We start from the raw sequence: 21,302 nt of genomic DNA, 5'->3' as shown, positions 1-21,302 counted from the left end.
ACAGAAATTACAACATACAACAAGGTGACTTAGTTCACTGCATTTGCACTGGTCATAAATCTTCAGCTGGAGTAATTTATCTACTCTTTCCCTAGGTCCCTTATGTACTTACTGTTCACATAAAAAGCTTCAGAAATAATTTGGGGTAATCGATAACATATGTAACTAAATGAAATAAGGAAGAGCTCAGACAACAAAAAGGAAGGGCATCAAAAGGAGAAAACTGAATTTAAAATAGGAAATGCTACTGCCCACGCACCCCTTAAAAACACAAAAAAGAGCACAGGAACAGGCCCTTTGGCCCATCATGTCTGCACTGACCGTGATGCCAAATTAAACTAATCCCATCTGCATGCACTCCAATCCAGGCAACATCATAGTGAACCTCTTTTGCACCCTCTCCAAAGCCTCCACATCCTTCCTGTAATGCGGTGACCAGAACTGCACACATATTCCAAATATTGGTCTAACCAACATGACTTGCCAACCTTTATACTCATTGCCTCAACCGATGATGGCAAACATGCTGTATGAATTCTTTACCACCCTATCCACTAGTGTTGCCACTTGCCCCCCAAGATCCCTCTGTACATCAATGTTCCCAAGGGTTTGTATACTTTCCTCTTGCATGTGACCTCCCAAAATACAACATCTCACACTTGTCTGGATTAAAATTTAGCTCGAGGGAAAAAAATAAATAATATCTTTGTTTATTTTTCATATAAAACCCAGGACCACATATGGATAATTGACCAATCAGATGATACATTTCGTAGCGAGAATTCATCTTTGCTTATTACTGCAGTGAAAGCATATCAAAATGAAAAAGAACAGTTTGAATATAAATCATATTCTAGGTTAAATATGTGACTACATTTCAAAAGTACATAATTAGCCATACACTCCCAGACATCTCAACGTTGTGAAGGATGTTATGTAAGTGAAAATCATTCTTTTTGTTTTGGTCTTTAGACATATACACGAGAGGAATGGAGTATAAATGTCAATGCTGATAAGTCATACAAAATCACTTACTTCTGCCAGCAGATTTATGTATTTCTATGTGTATATTTAATGCTTTTTTCTACCAGGACTCCCAATTTATAATTTGGATGCCCCTAGATCACTGCTGTGCAAACAATATGAACATTCAGTAATAGAAGCAGAAAATACTGGAAATATTTTGTAGGTGAAACAGCAGCTGAGAAAAACAGAAACAATGACATTTTATCAGAACTTACTGAATATTTCCAGCAATTTCTGTTTTTATTTCAGGTTTCCAGCGTGGGCAATAGTTTCATTTATATCATAATGTTTAGTATATATCTTACTGGTTTTCACTTTATTTTACTCCTTTTTACTCATGGTATGTTTAGCTTCTGTCCCAGCCCACCATTTTGGTAGGTTCTCAAAGATTTGTCCCAGATTGATGATATGCCCAGAGATCAAAGAGAAAGTATTTTTATTTCAGCTGTTGCTCTCACTACATGAGCCTCCTTGTAGCTTGAAATACTGTGCTGTTGTTCCTTCAGAACATAGAAGGATAAGAATTCAGTATCATGTTTTTTAAGTAATGAAATGTTTTCAGAGGCAGCATTGTGACTGAGTATTCTCTCTGGTTGAGGAGTGTGACAAACTATCAATATAAATAGAATTAGGAGAAGGTTAGAAAAAAAATTCAGTTAATATATGGCAGGGATATTACACAGCACCCAACAAAGACCTAAAACAGCCAGAAAAGTGTGTGTGTGTGTGTGTGTGTGTGTGTGTGTTCCTGCACGTACACATGCAGGCATCTACCTTAAAATATTAATTATATAATGTCTTGAGTTAACAATTTCCTTATCAGAGTTCATTTTAGGTATGTCAAGTCAGTGTTGATTAAAAGCAAACACTTAATCAAACATGGGCAGCACAGTGCCATAGTAGTTAGTACTGCTGCCACATGGCTTCAGGGACCCAGGTTTAATCGGACCTTCAGTGCTGTTCTTGTGGAGTTTCACATTCTCCTCGTGACTGTGCGGGTTTCCGCCAGGTGTTCCAGTTTCCTCTCAGATCCAAAAGACATGTCAGTTTGTTGGTTAATTGGCTATTGTAAGTTACCCCTGGTGTAGGTGCATAGTAGGAGAATCTGAGGGGATCTAATGGCATATGACAGAACAGCTACAGTGAAAATAAGGAAGGAGGACCGAGATTTGTGGGTTTACTCTGCTGAGAGCCAGCATGGACCCAATGGGCCAAAATACCTTATTCTGTGTCGAAATAAGTAAGTGGATAAATAAGTGCTGGATAGGATACAGAGAGCATTTTAAACTGGCATTAGTTTACAGAAGCTGGAGGATGGGAAGCTGAGGAAGGACGGGAAGAGGGCAAAGAGTGAATTTTAACAGTCAACCTTGGTACAAATGAGGAAGCAGCAGAAATAAGTACTCATTTAAAGTAGAAAGTAACTGACTTTGTGTTAAAAAGAGGATAGGAGGGTACGTAGGACACCACAGCCACAAATACTGTCTGAGACAATGGCTGGATAGGGTATATTTCAGGAACAGCTTCTTCCCCTCTGCCAAGAGATTTGTGAACGGTCCACGAACCCATGAACACTACCTCATTATTCCTCTTTTGCACAATTTATTTATGTGTAGCTTATAGTAATTTTTATGTCTATATATCTTGCACTGTACTGCTGCCGCAAAACAACAAATTTCATGACATGTCAGTGATAATAAACCTGATTCTGAAGTTTCTGGCAGACACCAAACTGAATATTTAATGTCTAATATTTAGTAAAAGTTCAAGCTCATGTGGCTATCAGAAAAGCTGTTTAATGACCTGGAGACAGGAATGGAAGAGGTAGAATCTCAGGTTATTAGTATACATGGAAGCTTGTCTTTGGAAAATGTCACTATGGAGCTGAATATAGATGACCAAGATATAGATATAGAGATTGTGGCCAAGGACCTTGAGTGACACCAGAGTTAATAATGGAGAAGTAGGAAGCAAAGTAATGGTAAAATTGCCCTGACTATGGTGGAATAGACAAGCATCGAATCAAGTGAAGCAATCACACTGAGCAGAACAGTGGAGAAAGGGCGATCAAGGAAGGTTGTAAGATTAGCAATGTCAAAGATGGGTGCATTAGAACAATAGGAAGAGATACTTCACTATGGTAAACCATAGAGCAAATAGAAATAGCATGGAAACAGGCCCATTGAGTCCATGCCAACAGTCAATTACCCACTTATACTAATCCTACCTTAATCCCATTTTTTATTTCCCCTACATTCTCCTCAACTCCCTCCAGTTTCTACCACTCATCTACACACCAGGGGAAGTTAAATTAACCAACCAACCTGTATGTCTTTGGGATGTAGGAGGAAACCAGAGTATCCAGAATACTACCACAAAGGGAGAATGTGCAAACTCCACACAGACAGGACCTGAGATCACGATTAAACCCACTGTGAGGCAGCTGCTCTACTAGCCATGCCACTGTTCTACCCTAATCCCATAATTTGAGATTTTAGAGCTGTTTCACCACTGCAGCAGGTTCAGAAACATGAGAGTCTACCGTGAAGAGGAAAAGATGAGCATGGATTTATGTGGATAAGGGCTGAGTGATGCAGAACAACATGTTCAATATGTTTGTAAAAGAAAACACAGAATGATCCTGGCATTATAAATAAAACAAAGGACATTTAAATGAATTATATAAGAATATTATCTTAGTTCCAAAATTGTGGTTGATGTAAATGGAATTGCTATATTTCCAGTTGCAGAACTGAGGACATCCGTCAAGGAGGTTTGGTGTATAATTAAAAAGAAAATATTGTTAATCTGAAATAAAAATAGAAAACGCTGGAAACACTCAGCAAGTCAGACGACATCTGTGGAAACATTAATTATGTTTTTTTTTACATATGCTGCTTAACCTGTGGGTTGTTTCTGGCTTTTTCTCTTGCAATATGATTGTCAGGTATGGAGTAGTGAGGATAAGTTTCTAATAGTTACAGAAAATAACGAGTGATATTGCCTCAAAAAACAAAAATAAATGTGAGGAATATTTAAACTGTATCTTTTTCCATGTTGTCAGCTTCTCTTCCAATCATGCCCATGAATATTTCCTGATGAGCACATCTTTTTCAGTGCTCATAAGATCTTTTCAGTATGTGTACCTGATGTTGAACTATACTGTTGATATGAAACTTCCTGCATTCATAAAGAACTCAAAACTTCATTCCTTTTGCTCCCAATTTCCACTCTGCTCTCACCTTCACATTCTCCATCTCTGACTCTACCCTTTCTGGATTTCTCTGTTTCCATCTCAGGGTATAGGATAGCGACCAATATCCAAACCAAGCCCACTAACATCCGCAGGTATCTCAACTCTTCTCTCTCCCACCCGTCTTCCTAGAAGGACTCCATTCCATTCTCCATCATACTTGCTTTGAGAATGAAACTTTCCACAAAGGTGTATCTGAGATGTCTTCCTTTGCCCTTAACTGTGGCTTCCCCTCTAGCACAGTTGACAATGTGTGTTTCTTCTATTTCTTGCACCTTTGCTCTCAACTCCTCTGCTTCCAACCAGAGCAAGAATAGGATTCCCCTGGTTCTTACTTTCCACCCCACTAGCCTCTACATTCAAAAGATCATCCTTTGCCATTTCTGCCACCTTCAACAAGATTCCATCACTACATAGTTCTACCCCTCTCCTTATCTTTCAGCATTCTGAAGGGACCATTCCCTATTTGACTCTCTGGTTGGCCCTTCCATCTACACCAATTACTCCCCTTTACACGATAATTTCCAATGTAATCACAGGAGATGCTTTTTTTTTAGCTCATCTTTTCCACCAAAGAGGGACCTAAATAGTGCTTCCAGGTGAAGCAACAATTTACTTGCACTTCTTCCAATCTAGTGTGCTCTATTCGATGCTCATGATGTGGCCTCGTCTACACTGCAGAAACCAAATATAGACTGGGCGATGGTTTTGTAGAACACCTCTTCAATCTGCAAGGGTGATCTTGAGCCTTCGGTTTAATTCTCGGTTCCATTCTCATTCTGACCTTCCTGTCAATACCTCCTACACTGTTCCAAAGAAGCACAATGTAAGGTAGAGGAACAGCATGTTCTCTTTGAAAACCAAAAAAAAATGTGGATGTTGGATGTCAGAAACAAAAGCAGAAAATGCTGGAAATACTAAATAGGTCAGGCAGTCAAAGATCCTTCATTAAAACTGGGAAAGTGGAAAAACAAATTAGTTTTAAATTGCAAAGAGGGCAGGGGAGGGATGTGTAGAACAATGGAAATGTCTGTGATAGGATTAGTCAAAATGGCTCCATGACAGTAGTCACCAGCACACTAAGCCCCTTGGTCTGTGTTGATTCCAATGGTCAAATTGTTCCTTTCCTCTGCATCAGTATAAAACAAAACTGTCCATGTTTGCATTGCGAGAGTGAATGACAAATAAGAAATAGACAATATTTAACAGTCTGAGTAAAATTCTATATTTTTGAATCTCAAAATATTTGAACCATTTTTGGTGTCATTGCAAATGTTGCAACCTCCTCCAAATATATTGAGCTTGCTGCACTGATCAACATGCTTTACATCTTCAGTTTGCACTTTTTTCTCTCATATATATGACACAAAGCTCCACATCTTTTCAATTTGATATCGTACAAAGGCAATCCACATGGAATATAAGAGGACTTCCAGGAGTGCCATCCACATCTCCAGATAATTCATGCACATGCTGTGCAGACATTCTACTTCTGCACAGAATGCATTGCACTCATCATCAAATCTCTGCTGGTGTCTTTGTGCCAGTAGCTCATTTCAGCAGCCTGAAGCTTTGGGCCTTGCATTCATGAACAAGAATATACACAGGATTTCTTAAGCTGTGTGCAAAATTCTAGCTCTTCAACCTTTTCGTGACTGAGCTATTTTCCCTGTTTCCTGGATATGTGTATGATATAATTCCTGAGTGAGTGAATGTACCAGAAGTAAATTTCAGTGGGCTCTTTGAAAAATTCCCTAATTACATTGGGTGGTTTGTGCTGTGATGGGTAAATGACTTCAAGGTTGAAAACTTCTGTACAAGGCTAGGATATGTGGAAGTATAAACAACAACATATTTTGTGAGAATGAAGCTTTCTGTATACAATGTCAATAAACTCACAGTGCTCCTTCAGAAGTCCAGTTTGGACAGTCTGTATATGAAAGTAATTGTTGGAAATATTATTTTCAAAAAGTCAATAGCAGACCCGGTGATGGACATGATTCAAAAATGTGACCTGGGCGAACCATACTGATTTAACAACCCTTGTATGAACCTCAATAAGCTTTGACTGCAATCCGTCAAATCCTCTCTAAATACTGAATTGCTACTGGTAATATTTTCACAGCAACTTCCACCTGTAACCACTGGCTAGTAATGTATATTGTTGTCTTCCATCACTTTCAGAGCAATTTTAATTAAATCAGAGTTTAAAATTACTGCAGGCTTGGCTTGAGTTATTAAACAATTCTGGAAATCAAAGAATGCCTTTTTCAGAAAGGCAGACTGCAGTTCTTGATTTGAAACTATTCTGATAATTGAATGTGTAAAATAATTGAATGTGTCTTTGCTGCAGTGATGTCTTCTGATATGGATCGACAAAGTATTTTTAAAATTTTGCTGATAAACAGTCTCCTTGTACAGACTTATTGTGCTTTTCAGAATGTACACAAGTTTGTACATCAAAACCTCCTTTCTTTGCACCAGAGACACATGCATTAACTATTGTTATGGACTGGGTTACTATTGGTGAATGTCCCTTTAAGGTAGAGTAGTGTGTGTGTGTGTGTGTGTGTGTGTGTGTGTGTGTGTGTGTGTTGGCGTGGTTACGACAACAGAAGATAAAGGACGTAATGACGTTTTTGAAGCAGTCAGTCAGGATCAGTCGGAGGAGAGAGAGAGACACCAGCCTGCTAGTCTCTATCGATGGATGAAAAACTGTAACTGTGTCTGTCACTACAATCCACATACAGATTTTTTGGAGTAATCTGGTGGAGTCCACTTTGTCGTTAACCTGTAGAGGGAAACAGGTATTTGTGTGGACGGCCATGATTCGGATGCCTTTCGGGGTGGCAGACGCTTTGGAACAAAGCAGTGGTGTTCACTTTGTTGTTGACCTGTAGAAGGAAACAGGTATTTGTGTGGATGGCCACGAGTCAAGTGCCTTTTGGGGTGAGGAAGATGTGGTGGAGTAGTCACTGCTGAGTAGACACTGAGGTGTCATTTGGGTTCCAAGGTGGAACATTTGGATTTCGTAATTACTCTATTTTCTCTCTACATCTACGTTTTATCTTCAGTCAACAGTGGTTGTTGAAGAAGCCTATGCTCACGTTTCACCTTATGGCTTGCTGAACTGAACTTTGAAAACTATTCCTGGACTTGGAGTTTGCCACACACACTACGAGTTTAGTTTTTGGGGTTAATGTTTAAGATTTAACATTTTTACTTCTAACATTCTAACATTTTTACTTTTATTTTTCTTATTATCATAAGTAATTATTAATAAAGTAATTTTTAACACTGATACATGACTTGGTGTGTTTTTTTTGCTGGTTCGTAACACTATATATAGAGCACTGTCCTCTCATCCCCATATAATGATCCAAACAGGGTTTTTTTTAATTCTAAAGCAAAGGTACATTTTGATATGATATTGTATTTGGTCTTTAATTTCATCCATCTTCCAAAACACATCAAAAAAAATATAAAGGTCAAATGAAACTTTGAGAAATTTGGCCACTCTCCCAACTAACCCCATCGCCTACAGCATTAATGTTTCAGGCATATTCAGATGACATTCGGTGAATGTTTACTTCAAAGAAAAACCTATAAAATGTAATTTTAAATGCCCCCATCAAAAGGATGACAAACAATTAACAATATGAAAATAAAAACATTTCAAACGCGAAATGAAGGAAAACATACTGAAATACTCAGCTGGTTAAGCAGCATCCGTGCAGAGATAAAGTTAATGCTTCACCTCGATGTTGTGCAACGTTAACTTTGTTTCCCTCTCTGCCGAAACTGTCACGAAGGGTCTCGACTGTTTATTTCCCTCCACAGATGCTGCCTGACCTGCTGAGCTCCTCCAGCACTTTGTGTGCGTTACTCCGGATTCCAGCATCTGCAGAACCTCCCGCATCTCCGTGGAAACAACAACGTGAAGTTGTTTGCCGCGGTTTGCAACACGCTCATGACGTCACCGCTATTTGACACTGGTCTGGACGCGCGTTCCCCGGGGGTGAATGACGACAAGCTTAACCCGGAAGCAGTTATCGCGGCCGGGATGAAGCGGTGGTTCGGACGTCACAGAGAGGAAGCCATTTTCGCGACAGCCTGCAGCTGTCGGGGGTGACGGGAGCGGCGCGGATCCTCCCGGCTTGGAGACGGAGCGGGGCCGAGCCACTGCAGCTCGGAGCTCACCACACAGCCTCGGACATGTTTTCACTCTCTACCTTTCAACCGCAGGTAAGCAAGTGGTCGGAGCAGTCTATGCGTGTCCTGGGCAGGCCCTGAAAGGCAGACATGTTGCGGATGTGGAACGGGCCGAGAGATCGCTCGGGTCACCGGAGCTCAGAGCGGCCGAGAGATCGCTCGGGTCACCGGAGCTCAGAGCGGCCGAGAGATCGCTCGGGTCACCGGAGCTCAGAGCGGCCGAGAGATCGCTCGGGTCACCGGAGCTCAGAGCGGCCGAGAGATCGCTCGGGTCACCGGAGCTCAGTGTTGTCTATTTAGTGATAGTTGAAATTCATTATTCATATCGTCCATCTTTGCGGTGAATGATTTCTGTCCTTTTAAATGCAGCTTGTATACGTCAGTGTATGTGAGAGTGTTTGAGACTCGGAACCCTGTTCGAGTCATAAATCCACTCAGATTCTTGTGTTTTAATGAGATCTACAAATACACTACATCTGCAATGTTCGCTATATACGCTCTGCTCGTGGCATCCTTTCAAGAACTCCAGTAAATTTGTCAAGCATGATTTCCTAAGCTTGATACCACGTCCATTCTGCTCAATTGTACTATGATTTTTCTATTGCCTTATATTACCTAATAATTATTAAACTAATTGGCCTAAAGTTTCTTGCTTTGTGTATATCTCCATGAAAACGGTTTTTGCAGATTGTTATTCTTTTTGTCCCAGCAACAGTTCCTCCGGTTATAAATTACTGCCTAATTTTCTCAAGTAGTCATGCTTTAATCTCAATAACATTAATATCTCAGTAACTCTGGTTTTGACTGAAGGGCAATCAATAACTTGTAGTTGATAGTAAATTAGAGGTTGTGTGGTTAAACCTGACCTGTGAATGTTTCCATTCATTAATGTGGAAAGCACTTCAGAACAGCTTGTAGGAGTAATTGATGTATTACATAAAGAGTAACTGCACAGCCCTTGAACCTCCAAATCCATTCACTAAAGACAAGTATAACTACACTACTTTTCTGCTCTTCCTCTTGTCATTTTCACTTTTTTGCCCAAAAACCTATCATCTTACTCTTCTTAAATATACGCAGATCTTAGAGAATTACAAAGATTCGGAATCCTCTTATTTGTGTAAAACAAATTCTTCTCATTCCTAAATGGTCAATTCCCAATTGAGTCGATGTTCTCTAGTATAAGACTTTCCAGTAAGCTCTTGGCATTTATCTTGTCAAGGTCCCTCAGACTCTTGCACCCAGCCTACTTAATTTCATCTCTTGGGACATTGCCATCATGCCACCAATCAATCTGTTGAACTCTAAAGCCCACCCTTTCTCAGATAAGGAGACTAAAACTGTGCACAGTTACACAAATTTTTGGATGACCAAAACACCACATAGAAAAACTTCTGGTTGTTCTTCCAGAACTGGAGTTTCCTCATCTTCATACATTAATCTCCACCTGCCATCATCTTTTGCAATTGCTTAACCAGCCTGCTACACTTCTGTAGCTGCTGAACATTCTTGTGGCTAACTTCTCCAAGAATAAACTTGCATAGTTCGTGTACCTTCCCCTATTGCTGATCCTAAAGGCACGCCATGAATTACCAGTTGCGATGTTGATAAAGTTCTGTGTACAATTATGTATTGCCCTTTAACTAATTCTTAACTTATGCTATTACGTCGCCCTCCATTTTATTGAATGCCATCTGAAAATTTGTATGCTCTATCCTCTGGTACCCTTTAATTTAGTTAGTTACTTTGTATTTGTCAAGCATGATTTTCCTTTCATTTTAGTGTAATTACCCTGCCTCATGATGTTTATAATTTTCAAAAGTGCTCTTTCACCACATCCCTAATAACATTTATCCAGCTGCTGGTTATATTTTTTTCCTCCTTTTTCCAAAACACAATCATGCTTGTCTCTCAATTCATGACATTCTGCTCCTTTTTGCAATCCTAGGATATAGGCAGGGGCTCAAAGAATTTGTCTGCTTTTGATCTTTATAATTTTGTCATGCTTTTTCTCTGCTGGTAGAGGAACTTTGTTCCTTGCTTTCAGTTGACCCATAATTCATTGCAATTTTAAGTTTGATCCTTCTTTATTTGTGAGGTGGTAATTATTTAACCTTTCTGCCACGTTCTTCTTTCCCACTATCTGTCCTGTCTCTGTCTCTTAAGGGATGCCAGATGGATTTTTCAAGGCTTGAATGGCTTGAGAATGATAATGGAAATCGTTTGAACAAATGATGGTGCTCTGAATTTGAAAACAGTTTGAGTTTAATCTCTTTGGAGACTGTATTCTGCTACTAATTGTAGCCTTTGTGAATTGCATTGCAATTTTCCATTGCATTCTTTCAATATCCTGAATTTGAAGCTGCATTCAAACAATTACTATGGTCATTTTTTGGCAATGACTTTTTTTCACTGCTTGGTATAATTTATATTGTGTTGTCTGTACCCATGATCCTCTGATGCTGCTGCAAGTAAGTTTTTCATTTTACTGTACCTCACTGTGCTTGTGCACTTAACAATAAACTTGACTTGATAGCCAAATAACCACAGTCCTGTACAACCACTATCCTTTTTGTCACAATTTTACTCATAACCTCTGCAAAATATTCTAATAGTGTTTTGCAATAGCTGAAATGTAGACATAAACTCCTATAAATAGAAAGAAAAAAATCAGAAAATACTACTCTAACCTCCAAATAAAGAAAACTAGTCCAGACATTGACAAAGAATGAAATTTAGAGATACTGAAGTGCATCCCTGGTGCAATTAATTTGCTCCTTTCAATATGTCACTTTAATCAAATATAGGTAAAGATCAAATAATGTACTTCTCAAAAGTGATAAGGGTCTCTGCCTCCTTTTCAGACAGTGAGTTCTGGACTCCCACCATGCACTGGCTTAAAAGTACTTTTCCTCCTCTTACCCACCCCCCCACCCCCCCCATCGCACCCACCTCAAATATTTTCCCCCAAGTTTTTGACAACTAAGGAAAATGGATCCTTTTTCTTTACCCTTTCTGGGCTCCTCATATCAATTAAATCTTCCCTTAGTCTCCCCTGTTCGAAAGAAATCAGCCCTAGCTCATGCAATATTTTTCCATAACGTCAGCTTTTGTTTAGCTTTAAGCCTATTTAAGATTTCCCTGGAGTTACCATGTTGAAATTCCTAAATAATCGATTTTGCACAAAAAAAGTCATGGAGAGATGCAGCATGGAAGTGGGCCCTATTAGCCCACCCAGTACACGGTAATTTCTGTTTTCATTCTCCCCACGATCAACCCTCCCCAGATTCGACAATCACCCAATTTATAATTAAGTTGAACCTCGGCAATTCATAGTGGCCAATTAACCTACTAACCTGCAGGAAACTGGAAAACCCGTCAAAAATCTAAACAGTCACAGGGAGACCATGCAAACTCCACACAGACAGCACTCGAGGTAAAGATTGAACCCAGATCTCTGTTGCTGTAAGGCAGTGACTTTACTAGCTGCAGCATTGTGACTCCCCTTAGTATAAATGTACAATAAAATTATAAAAAAATTAATCAAAGCAGAAAAAAAGGCAATACTTAAAATATGAAATAAGAGGAATGCTGGAGGTACTGAGTAGGTCAGAATGCACTTGTGGATAGAGAAACCAAGTTAATATTTCAGGCTGATGACCATTTTAATCAGAATGGGATGAAAATATCATCAACCAGAAATGTTAACTATATTCCTCTGTTCACAGATGTTGACTAGCCCTTTTGAGTGTTTCCAGTATTTTCTGTCTTCAGTATGATTGTCAGAGGACTTGCTCTGTCTGTCCTGACTCCAACCCTGGGTGTCATTCGTAGGTAACTTAATTTCTCACAAGTGCACATTTAACTGAGGATAACGGAAACAGTGGTACAGCTAATAGTGTTGTTGCAACACAGTTTCCATGACCTGACTTCAGTTCTGACCTCCGCTGTCTGTGTGGAGCATGTACTTCACCCTGTGACTGGATGCTCCAGATCCTTCCCACATCCCAAACATATGCAGGTTGGTACTTGGTCACTGTAAATTGCTCCTAGTGTGTCAATGAGTGTAGAATCTGAGGGGAAGTTGATGGGAATGGTCGGGGGGAGAATAAAATGGGATTAGTGTAAGACGAATGTGAATCAGCCTGATTGTGGGCTGATTGATAATAAATGGCACAACGACTTGCATTTATAATTTCTGGCATTGCAATAGAGACTGAAGTACTCCTTTTGATCACAAAATGTTTTGATTCATCCCAAAGTCATGGAATGTACCTGTATAAATGCTGTTCTTGTTTTTGACATTAACTGTCGAAGTGTGGAAAAGTTACCAATCTGATGAGGCTGAATTCAGCTTCAAGTAGTGGGTAAATAGACTGATGCAGGCAGGGTATGTTTGTGTTTTGAAGCAGATATGCTGAAATTGTTCATTAAAATTTAACACTCCTGCCTATAATCAAAAATAATTTGGTTTCTTTTCTTTTTCAATCTTTTTATTAGTTTTCAAATTAATACAGATTAATATATAACATCAATGTTTGTACATGTAATACAAAGAGATCAGGAGAACAATCATGGCATAGATAATCATAAAGAACAATAAAATATATAAAAAATCTGTAGATCCCACCATCTCTTAGTAAATTAATATAATATAAAAGAAAGGAAAGAAAAAGATTTATTATATATATATAAAAGAAAAGAAAAAAAATCCCCAAAATAAGAAAAATTATAAACAATATATCAAACCAAACTAAACAGAAAAAATTCAAAAAAAAAGAAAAAAAAAGACTGGACTGAAATTTCTTGGTAGAAACAGAGTAATATTATGTTGTCAACTCCGTTCCTCTAAATTGGAAAGTTATTGAAAGGGAATCTATATCATGTGAAAATATGGAATAAATGGACTCCAAATATCTTCAAATTTAAGCAAAGGATCAACAGTACCACTCCTAATTTTTTCTAAGTTTAAACATGATATAGTTTGAGAGAACCATTGAAAAGTAGTAGGGGGTATTGGATCCTTCCATTTAAGCAAAATGGATCGTTTGGCCACTAATGTAACAAAGGCAATCATACGGTTAGCGGAAGCAGGTAAATGGCCAGACTCTATCCTTGGTAATTCAAAAATTGCAGTAATAGGGTGAGGTTGTAAATCAATCTTCAATACATTTGAAATAATGTTAAAAATGTCTTTTCAATATTTTTCCAAAGGAGGACAGGACCAAAACATATGTGTCAAAGAAGCCACATTCGATTTACATCTGTCACTTATAGGATTTATATGGTGATAAAAACGGGCTAGCTTATCTTTTGACATATGGGTCCTGTGAACCACCTTAAACTGTATCAAAGAGTGTCTGGCACACATTGAAGATGTATTAACTAAATGAAGAATTTTCTTCCATGTCTCTGTAGGTAACGATGTCTGGAGTTCGCTTTCCCATTCATTCTTAATTTTGTCCAGTGATTCTGGACATATTTTCATAATTAAATCATGGATTATTGCTATCAAGCCCTTCTGATAAGGATTAAGACCTAAAATTTGTTCCATAATTTCAGTTTTATAAGGTGTCAGAAAGAGGGTATAGTAGCTCTTAAAAAATTTCTAATCTGCAAATATCGAAAAAAAAGTGTGATCTAGACAAATTGTATTTGTTAGACAGTTGTTCGAAAGATGAAAAACAGTTATCGATGAATAAATCACGAAAACATACTATTCCCTTCCTTTTCCATATAGAAAAAGCTGAGTCAACTCTGGATGGATGAAAGAAAAAATTAGATTGAATGGGACTTGACAAGTTAAATTTATCCAATCCAAAAAATTTATGAAATTGAAACCATATTCGTATTGTATGTTTAACAATTGGGTTAATCGTATGTTTAGTTAATTTGGTAAGTGCAAAGGGGATTGAAGCTCCTAAAATAGAAACTAATGAAAATCCAAATATTGATTGGTGCTCAAGGTGTACCCATTTGGGACATTGAATTACGTCTGAATCTTGTATCCAAAAAATTAAATATCTGATATTAATTGCCCAATAATATAATCTAAAGTTAGGCAGGGCCATACCACCATCCTTTTTCAGTTTTTGTAAATATTTCTTTCTTAACCTTGGGTTTTTATTCTGCCAAATATGAGAGAATTTTAGAATCAGTAGTGTCAAAAAAAGATTTCGGGACAAAAGTTGGAATCGCTTGAAATAAATATAAAAATTTTGGTAAAATATTCATCTTAACCGCATTAATTCGGCCTACCAATGATAAAGACAATGGGGACCATTTAGTAAATAATTGTTTAACATGGTCAATTAAAGGCAGTAGATTAGCTTTAAATAAGTCCTTGTGTTTCTTGGTAATTTTAACACCTAAATACATAAAATAGTCAGTTACCAATCTAAAAGGTAATTGCCTGTAAATTGGGGTTTGCAGATTTAATGGAAAAAGTTCGCTCTTATTAAAATTTAATCTATAGCCAGAAAAAACACTAAACTGATCTAGTAGTGATAGTACTGTGGGGATAGATTCCTCCAGATTAGAAATATAAAGTAACAGGTCATCTGCGTAAAGAGATATCTTATGAATCTTCTGTCCGCAAGTAATGCCACATATATTTGAAGAGTCCTGGAGTGCAATAGCTAAGGGTTCCAAAGCAATATCAAATAATAAAGGGCTTAAAGGCCAACCTTGTCTAGTACCTTGAAAAAGCCTAACCAAAGGAGATCTTTGATTATTAGTAAGTATTGAAGTCATAGGTGTATAATAAATCAGTTTAATCACAGATATAAATTTAGAGCTAAAATTAAATTTTTGATGTGTAATGAATAGATATTCCCATTCGACTCTGTCAAATGCCTTTTCAGCATCTCGTGAGACAACACATTATGGAATTTGGGATGAGTGGGTATATATAATATTCATTAATCTCCTAATATTAAAGTGTAAATAACAATTCTGAATAAATCCTGTCTGGTCTTCAGAAATAATTTGTGGAAGAACCTTTTCCAATCTAAAGGCCAATATTTTGGAAAATATTTTTGAATCTACATTTAATAAAGAAATAGGTCTATAAGATGCACAATCAGTTTTTATCCTTTTTAAGCACTAAGTAAATAATTGCTTCATAGAAAGACTGTGGTAGTTTACCTACTGATAGGGCATCTTTAAAAAATTTTTGCTAACCAGGGAACAAGAATATCAGGAAAGGATTTAAAAAAAATACGGCTGTATATCCGTCAGGGCCGGGTGCTTTACCTGAGTTCATTGAAAATATTACTTTCTTTATTTCTTCCTCCGAAATGGGAGCATCTAATGTAGAACGTTCATTTAAAGATAATTGGGGAATCAGATCTCTTAAAAATTCATGCATTAATGTAGAATCCTCGGGATTCGATAATTTGGTTTCAGCAATCTAAATTGCATATTAAAATTGGTAATAAGTCTTCAAATAAAACTATTTTTTTTATCAATAATACATAAATTTAATCTTAGCATAACATTATTGCAGCAACCTGGGTTCAATTCCGCCGCTGTCTGTAACGAGTTTGTACATTCTCCCCACGTCCCCGTGGGTTTCCTCCAGGTGTTCTGGTTTCTTTCCACATTTCAAAGACGTACAGGTTAGGAGCTGTGGGCATGCTATGTTAGCGCTGGAAGAGTGGTGACACTTGCGGGCTGCTCCCCAGCACGTTCTCAGTGACAAAAAAAGACACATATCACTGTGTTTCGATGCACGTGTGACTAATAAATAAATAAATACCTTAACCTTTTTATTTTTAACCAATTTTGTAGGTAACAGTCCCTCTAAGTCAGCTGATCAGCACCTTCCATTCACTTAAAAGCTCGGCAAGCTCAGTTAGTTCTGCGTCCATACAGTGTCTCCAACGAGAAGTACCTCAAGAGCATGATCAAGTTAATGAGGTAATGTTTATAATGAAATATATAAAATCAAAAATGTTTTTCATCAATGTTTTATTAAATCAGTGTCTTTGTTCCCAAAGGCTAAAACTTGTATGAGTGTAGTGCTGTAGGATACTGCTACTTCATACATGAAATGGAAAAACTGGTTTCCCACTGTGACACCAAAGAATATCATAGTTTAGCAAAGATGTAGGAATAGAAGATACTTAGTTTCACAGACATGAAGGGAAACCACTGATAGAGAAGTGTGCAGTGTCCAACTGGATACAATTAAACTATAAAATGTTGGAATCTACCAGATCAGAAAGCCACTTTCGTTGGGGAAAATTGTCTTGAATGTCTTTTGTACTCTGTTGCATTTGCAATTTACTTTTTATTCTAAAACTAGTCACTTCACCATCTTTCCCAACATTAATTTTCCAAATGGAAATTCTTAATGCTTTCTTGGTATTTCCCAGAAAACTTAGGTTGGATGTAAATATCTGCATTTTACATTGTATTTTCAGCACTATTTGCACTATTAATCAGGGACAAAATCACAGCTGCACCTGGATGAGACATAATGGAGGGCTCATCCACTAAGTCTATATGGGTAGAACCCAAAAATAAGAAGTGGCAATCACTCTGATGGGATGAAACTACAGCTTCCCCCCCACCCCCACCCCACCAATACCCACCAGGACAGTAAGGAACTGATATGCAGGTAGATTAGGGGAAGGTGCAAAAACAGTGTTGCTGTCCTGGGTGACTTCAGCTTCCCCAATATAGACTGGGACCTCCTTAGTGCAAGAGATTTAGATGGGGCAGAATTTGTTTGGTGCATCCAAGAGGGTTTCTTGAATCCATATGTTGTAGATAGCCCAACTTGAAGAGGGGCTATACTTGACCTGGTATTGGGAAATGAGCCTGGCCAGGTGACTGACCTTTCAATGGGAGAACATTTAGGTATCAGTAATCACAACTCGTTTTAAGATTGCTATAAATAGGGATAAATATGGACCTTGTGGGAGAGAATTAAGTTGGGGCAGGGAAAATTATGAATGTATTAAGCAGGAGCTAGGGAGAGTTAATTGAGAACACCAGTTTTTGGGCAAATCCACATCTGACATATGGAGGGTGTTTAAAGACCAACTGCACAAAGTACAGGAAAGGTATGTTCCAGTAAGAAGGAAGGACGACAACTTGAGGGAACTTTGGATATTGAGAGAGGTGGAGAATTTAGTCAAGAAGGAAAAGGAAGCACATGTAAGGTTTAAGAAGCTAAAATCAAACACAGCCTTTGAGGATTATAAACAATCTACAAAAGAACTGAAGAAGGGAATTGGGAGAGCCAGGAAGGGCCATGAAAAGTCCTTGGCAACTAGGATTGAAGAGAATCCAAAGGCATTCTATACATACATCAAGGACAAGAGGATAACAAGGGAGAAGGTAGGAGCACTCGGAATATAAAGGAGCGAACGTGAGCTTGGAGGTGGAGGATGTGGGTGAGGTCCTAAATGAATACTTTGCTTTGGTATTTACCAAGGAGAAGGACGTGGAGGATAGGGAGATCAGTGTGGAGCATGCTGATATGCCAGGGCATTTTGAGACAAAGAAAGGTGTAGTTTTGGGCCTCAAAGAACATTAAGGTGGATAAGGGCCTGATGAGAGATACCCCAGGTTATTGAGAGAGATGAGATTACTGGTGCCTTGACCAAGATCTTCATGTCCCCTAGTCATGGGCAAGGTCCCGGAGGACTGACAATAGCTAATGTTGTTCCATTAATCAGGAAGGGAAATGGGGATAATTCTGGAAACTATAGACTGCTGAGTCTCACGTCAGTGATAGGGAAGCTATTGGAGAGGTTTCTTAGGGATAGGACTTGAGTATTTGGAGGACCAAGGCTTATTTTGGGACAGTCAGCATGGCTTTGTGCAGTAAAAGTCATGTTTTACTAACTTGATTTGAGTTTTCAAGGAGGTGTCAAAGGTGATTGATTAAGGTAGAGCTGTAGATGTTGTCTTCGTGGATTTTAGTAAGGCGATGACAAAGTCCCTCATGGCAGGCTCATTCAGAAAATTAAGATGCATGGGATCCAGAGTGACTTGGCCATTTGGATTCAGAATTGGCTTTCCTGTAGAAAAGAGGGTAGTGCTCAATGGGGCTTATTCTAGTTGGAGTCCATGACTAGTGGTGTTCTGCAGGGATCCATACTGGAGCCTCTGCTGTTTATGATGTATATATGTAGATGGATGGGTGAGTAAGTTGGCAGATGATACAAAGATTGTTGGTGTTGTGGATAGTGTAGAAGTTTGCCAAAGGATGCAGTGGGATATAGATCAGTTGCAGATCTGGGTGGAGAAATGGCAAATGGAGTGTAATCAGGCCAAGTGTGGTTTTGGACTTCAGGAGATCAAATGTAAAGGAATGGTATACACAGTAAATGGCAGGACCCTTAACAGTGTTGATGTACAGAGGGATCTGGGGTCCTAGTCATAGCTCCCTGAAAGTGGCTGTACAGGTTGTTAGGGTGGTTTAAAAAAAGGCATATGGCATCCTTGCCTTTATTAATTGAGGCATTGAGTTCAAGAGTCAGGAAGTTATGTTACAGTTTTATAAAAGTCTGGTTAGGCTGCATCTGGAGTATTGCATTTAATTCTGGTCTCCCCATTATAGGAAGGATGTGGAGGCTTTGGAGAGAGTGCAGAAGAGGTTTACCAGAATGCTGTCTGGATTAGAGAGCATGTGCTATAAGGAAAGGTTGGACAAACTTGGGTTGTTTTCTCTGGAGCAGTGGAGACCTAATAGAAGTTTATAAGATTATGAGAGGCACAGGTAAAGTAGACAGACAACATCCCAGTGCCGAAATGTCTAATATTAGAGGGCATGCATTTAAGGTGAGAGGGGATAAATTCAAAGGAGATGTGCAGGGCAAGTTACTTTTTACACAGTGTTGGGTGTCTAGAATGTGCTGCCAGGGGTGGTATTGGAGGTAAATACGATAGAGGTGTTTAAGAGGCTCTTGGATAGGCACATGAATGTGCAGAGAATGGAGGGATATCGACATTGTGTAGGCAGAAGGGATTAGTTTAGGCGTTTAATTAGTTCAGTACAACATCATGGGCTGAAGGGCTTGTTGCTGTGCTGTACTGTTCTGTTTTATTGGAGCATGTCACTTCACAAATCTACATGCTCATACGCCACAAAAAACCTATTCCTGTCTTAATTTTACCCATCCTTTCTCTTTTGTTCATTCATCTTCACCTCAAATGCATCTAGCCCAGTCATATATTCTGGTGATAGAACATACAGAATGGTCTGTATTGTCACAAGAAGAAACATCCTCTCCACATTCACCCTGTCAAGACCCCTCAGGATCTTGTCTCTTACTGTCACATCCTTTCTGTGGTGTGCTGACCAGAACCGCGCACACTGATTATTAACTATATTATTGCCAATAGCCTTTGGTTCTGATCTCCTTGCTACTGCAAAGATGACTTTAATCAAGGCACCTCTCACTCTTTGAAACTCCAGTGAATGTAATCCATTCATTTCAGTACAGCTCTAGTAAACCTCTGAAATGCTTCCAACACATTTACAGTCTAAGTAAAGAGACAAATAAGAAGAACTCTTCCCCTCCCCCACCCACCTACCTTCTCTCTCACCTGGACTCGCCTATCACCTGCCAACCTGTGCTCCTTCCCCAACCTCCTTATTCTGGCTTCTGCCTTCTTCCTTTCCAGTCCTGATGAAGGGTCTTGACCCGAAACGTCGACTGTTTATTTCCCTCCATAGATGCTGCTGACCTGAGTTCCTCCAGCATTTTGTGTGTGTTGCTCCAGATTCCAGCATCTGCAGAATCTCTTGTGTCTACAAATAAGAAGAGTAAGGTTTTCCAGATATGGTCTCCGCAATGCCATTGCGCTCCATGCCAACTATGATGCCTATCTACACTTATCCCATTTGCCTGCATTTGGCCTGTATCATTCTACGCCTCTCCTGTTTTAATATTTGTAAATGCCTCCACCGTCTCCTGGCAGTTCTTTCCAAGATATTCAACACTGTGTGGAAGAACTTGGCCCTCAGATCTCCTTTAAATTTCTCCCCTCTCGCATTAAACCCATGCCCTCTCGTTCTAGATTCCCCTGCCCATCATAATTTTATAAACCGCTATAAGGTCACCCCTCTGCTTCCTACTCTCCACTGAGAATAAACCCAGCCTATCCAATCTCTCTTCATAACTACAGTCCTCCATTCCAGGCAACATTCTGGTGAATCTCTTCTGCACTTCTATTACTACCATGTCCCTTCTGCAGTGTGGTGACCAAAACTGTACACACTGATTAGTAACTATATTATAGCAATAGCCTTTGGTTCTGTTCTCCTTGCTACTGCAAACATGGTTTCTACGTCAAATGCTTTCATAATCTATAGCACTTCTCAGCTCACCCCAGACTTTTTCTAATGAAAGTACACTTGGCTTGTTCAATACTTCCTGAAGAATTTAGTGCCAGTTCTGGTAAAAATGTAGTATTTCCCATTCACAGTATTTTCTGTTTGGTCTAACTAGAGTTCCAGACAACTTTGTCAAAGCTTGTCCACTTTGTGGGTTTTTCCACCCCTTCAGAATTGAACTTTTTTTTTATCACCTTGGTAACCAATGTGTTTGTGTATATTGAGTGTTACCTATACCCACCCCCTTTTTACTTAGATATTCAAAGAATTTAGGGTTCCATTACACTATTTAATACATCAACAATAAACAGCCTTTTGATTATTAATTATAGTAAAACTTTTATAACTCGTTCGTGCACACATATTCTCTTTTTGAATCTCCTTTCATTTCCTGGCTCTAGAATCAACTCATCTGGTCAAATTTGAGCATAAGAGCACAGAAGCGGGCCCTTCAGC

The 21,302-nt window shown here is 38.8% G+C and overlaps 1 protein-coding gene across 1 annotated transcript in view; it reads left to right on the top strand.

Annotated features, from left to right (window-relative positions):
• The first annotated feature begins 8,298 nt into the window (after nt 1–8,298).
• Nucleotides 8,299–21,302, top strand: part of yme1l1b (YME1-like 1b) — a 38,175-nt gene continuing 25,171 nt past the window's right edge. Inside the window, exons 1-2 of the mRNA XM_052015658.1 lie at nt 8,299–8,524; nt 16,283–16,411. Coding sequence (XP_051871618.1) covers nt 8,495–8,524; nt 16,283–16,411 — 159 coding nt within the window. The 5' untranslated portion in view covers nt 8,299–8,494. The remainder of the gene's footprint in view (nt 8,525–16,282; nt 16,412–21,302) is intronic.

This window comes from Pristis pectinata, chromosome 5 (genome assembly GCF_009764475.1).
Source record: "Pristis pectinata isolate sPriPec2 chromosome 5, sPriPec2.1.pri, whole genome shotgun sequence".
Lineage (NCBI taxonomy): Eukaryota > Metazoa > Chordata > Chondrichthyes > Rhinopristiformes > Pristidae > Pristis > Pristis pectinata.
This window is presented reverse-complemented; position numbering and strand designations above follow the sequence as displayed.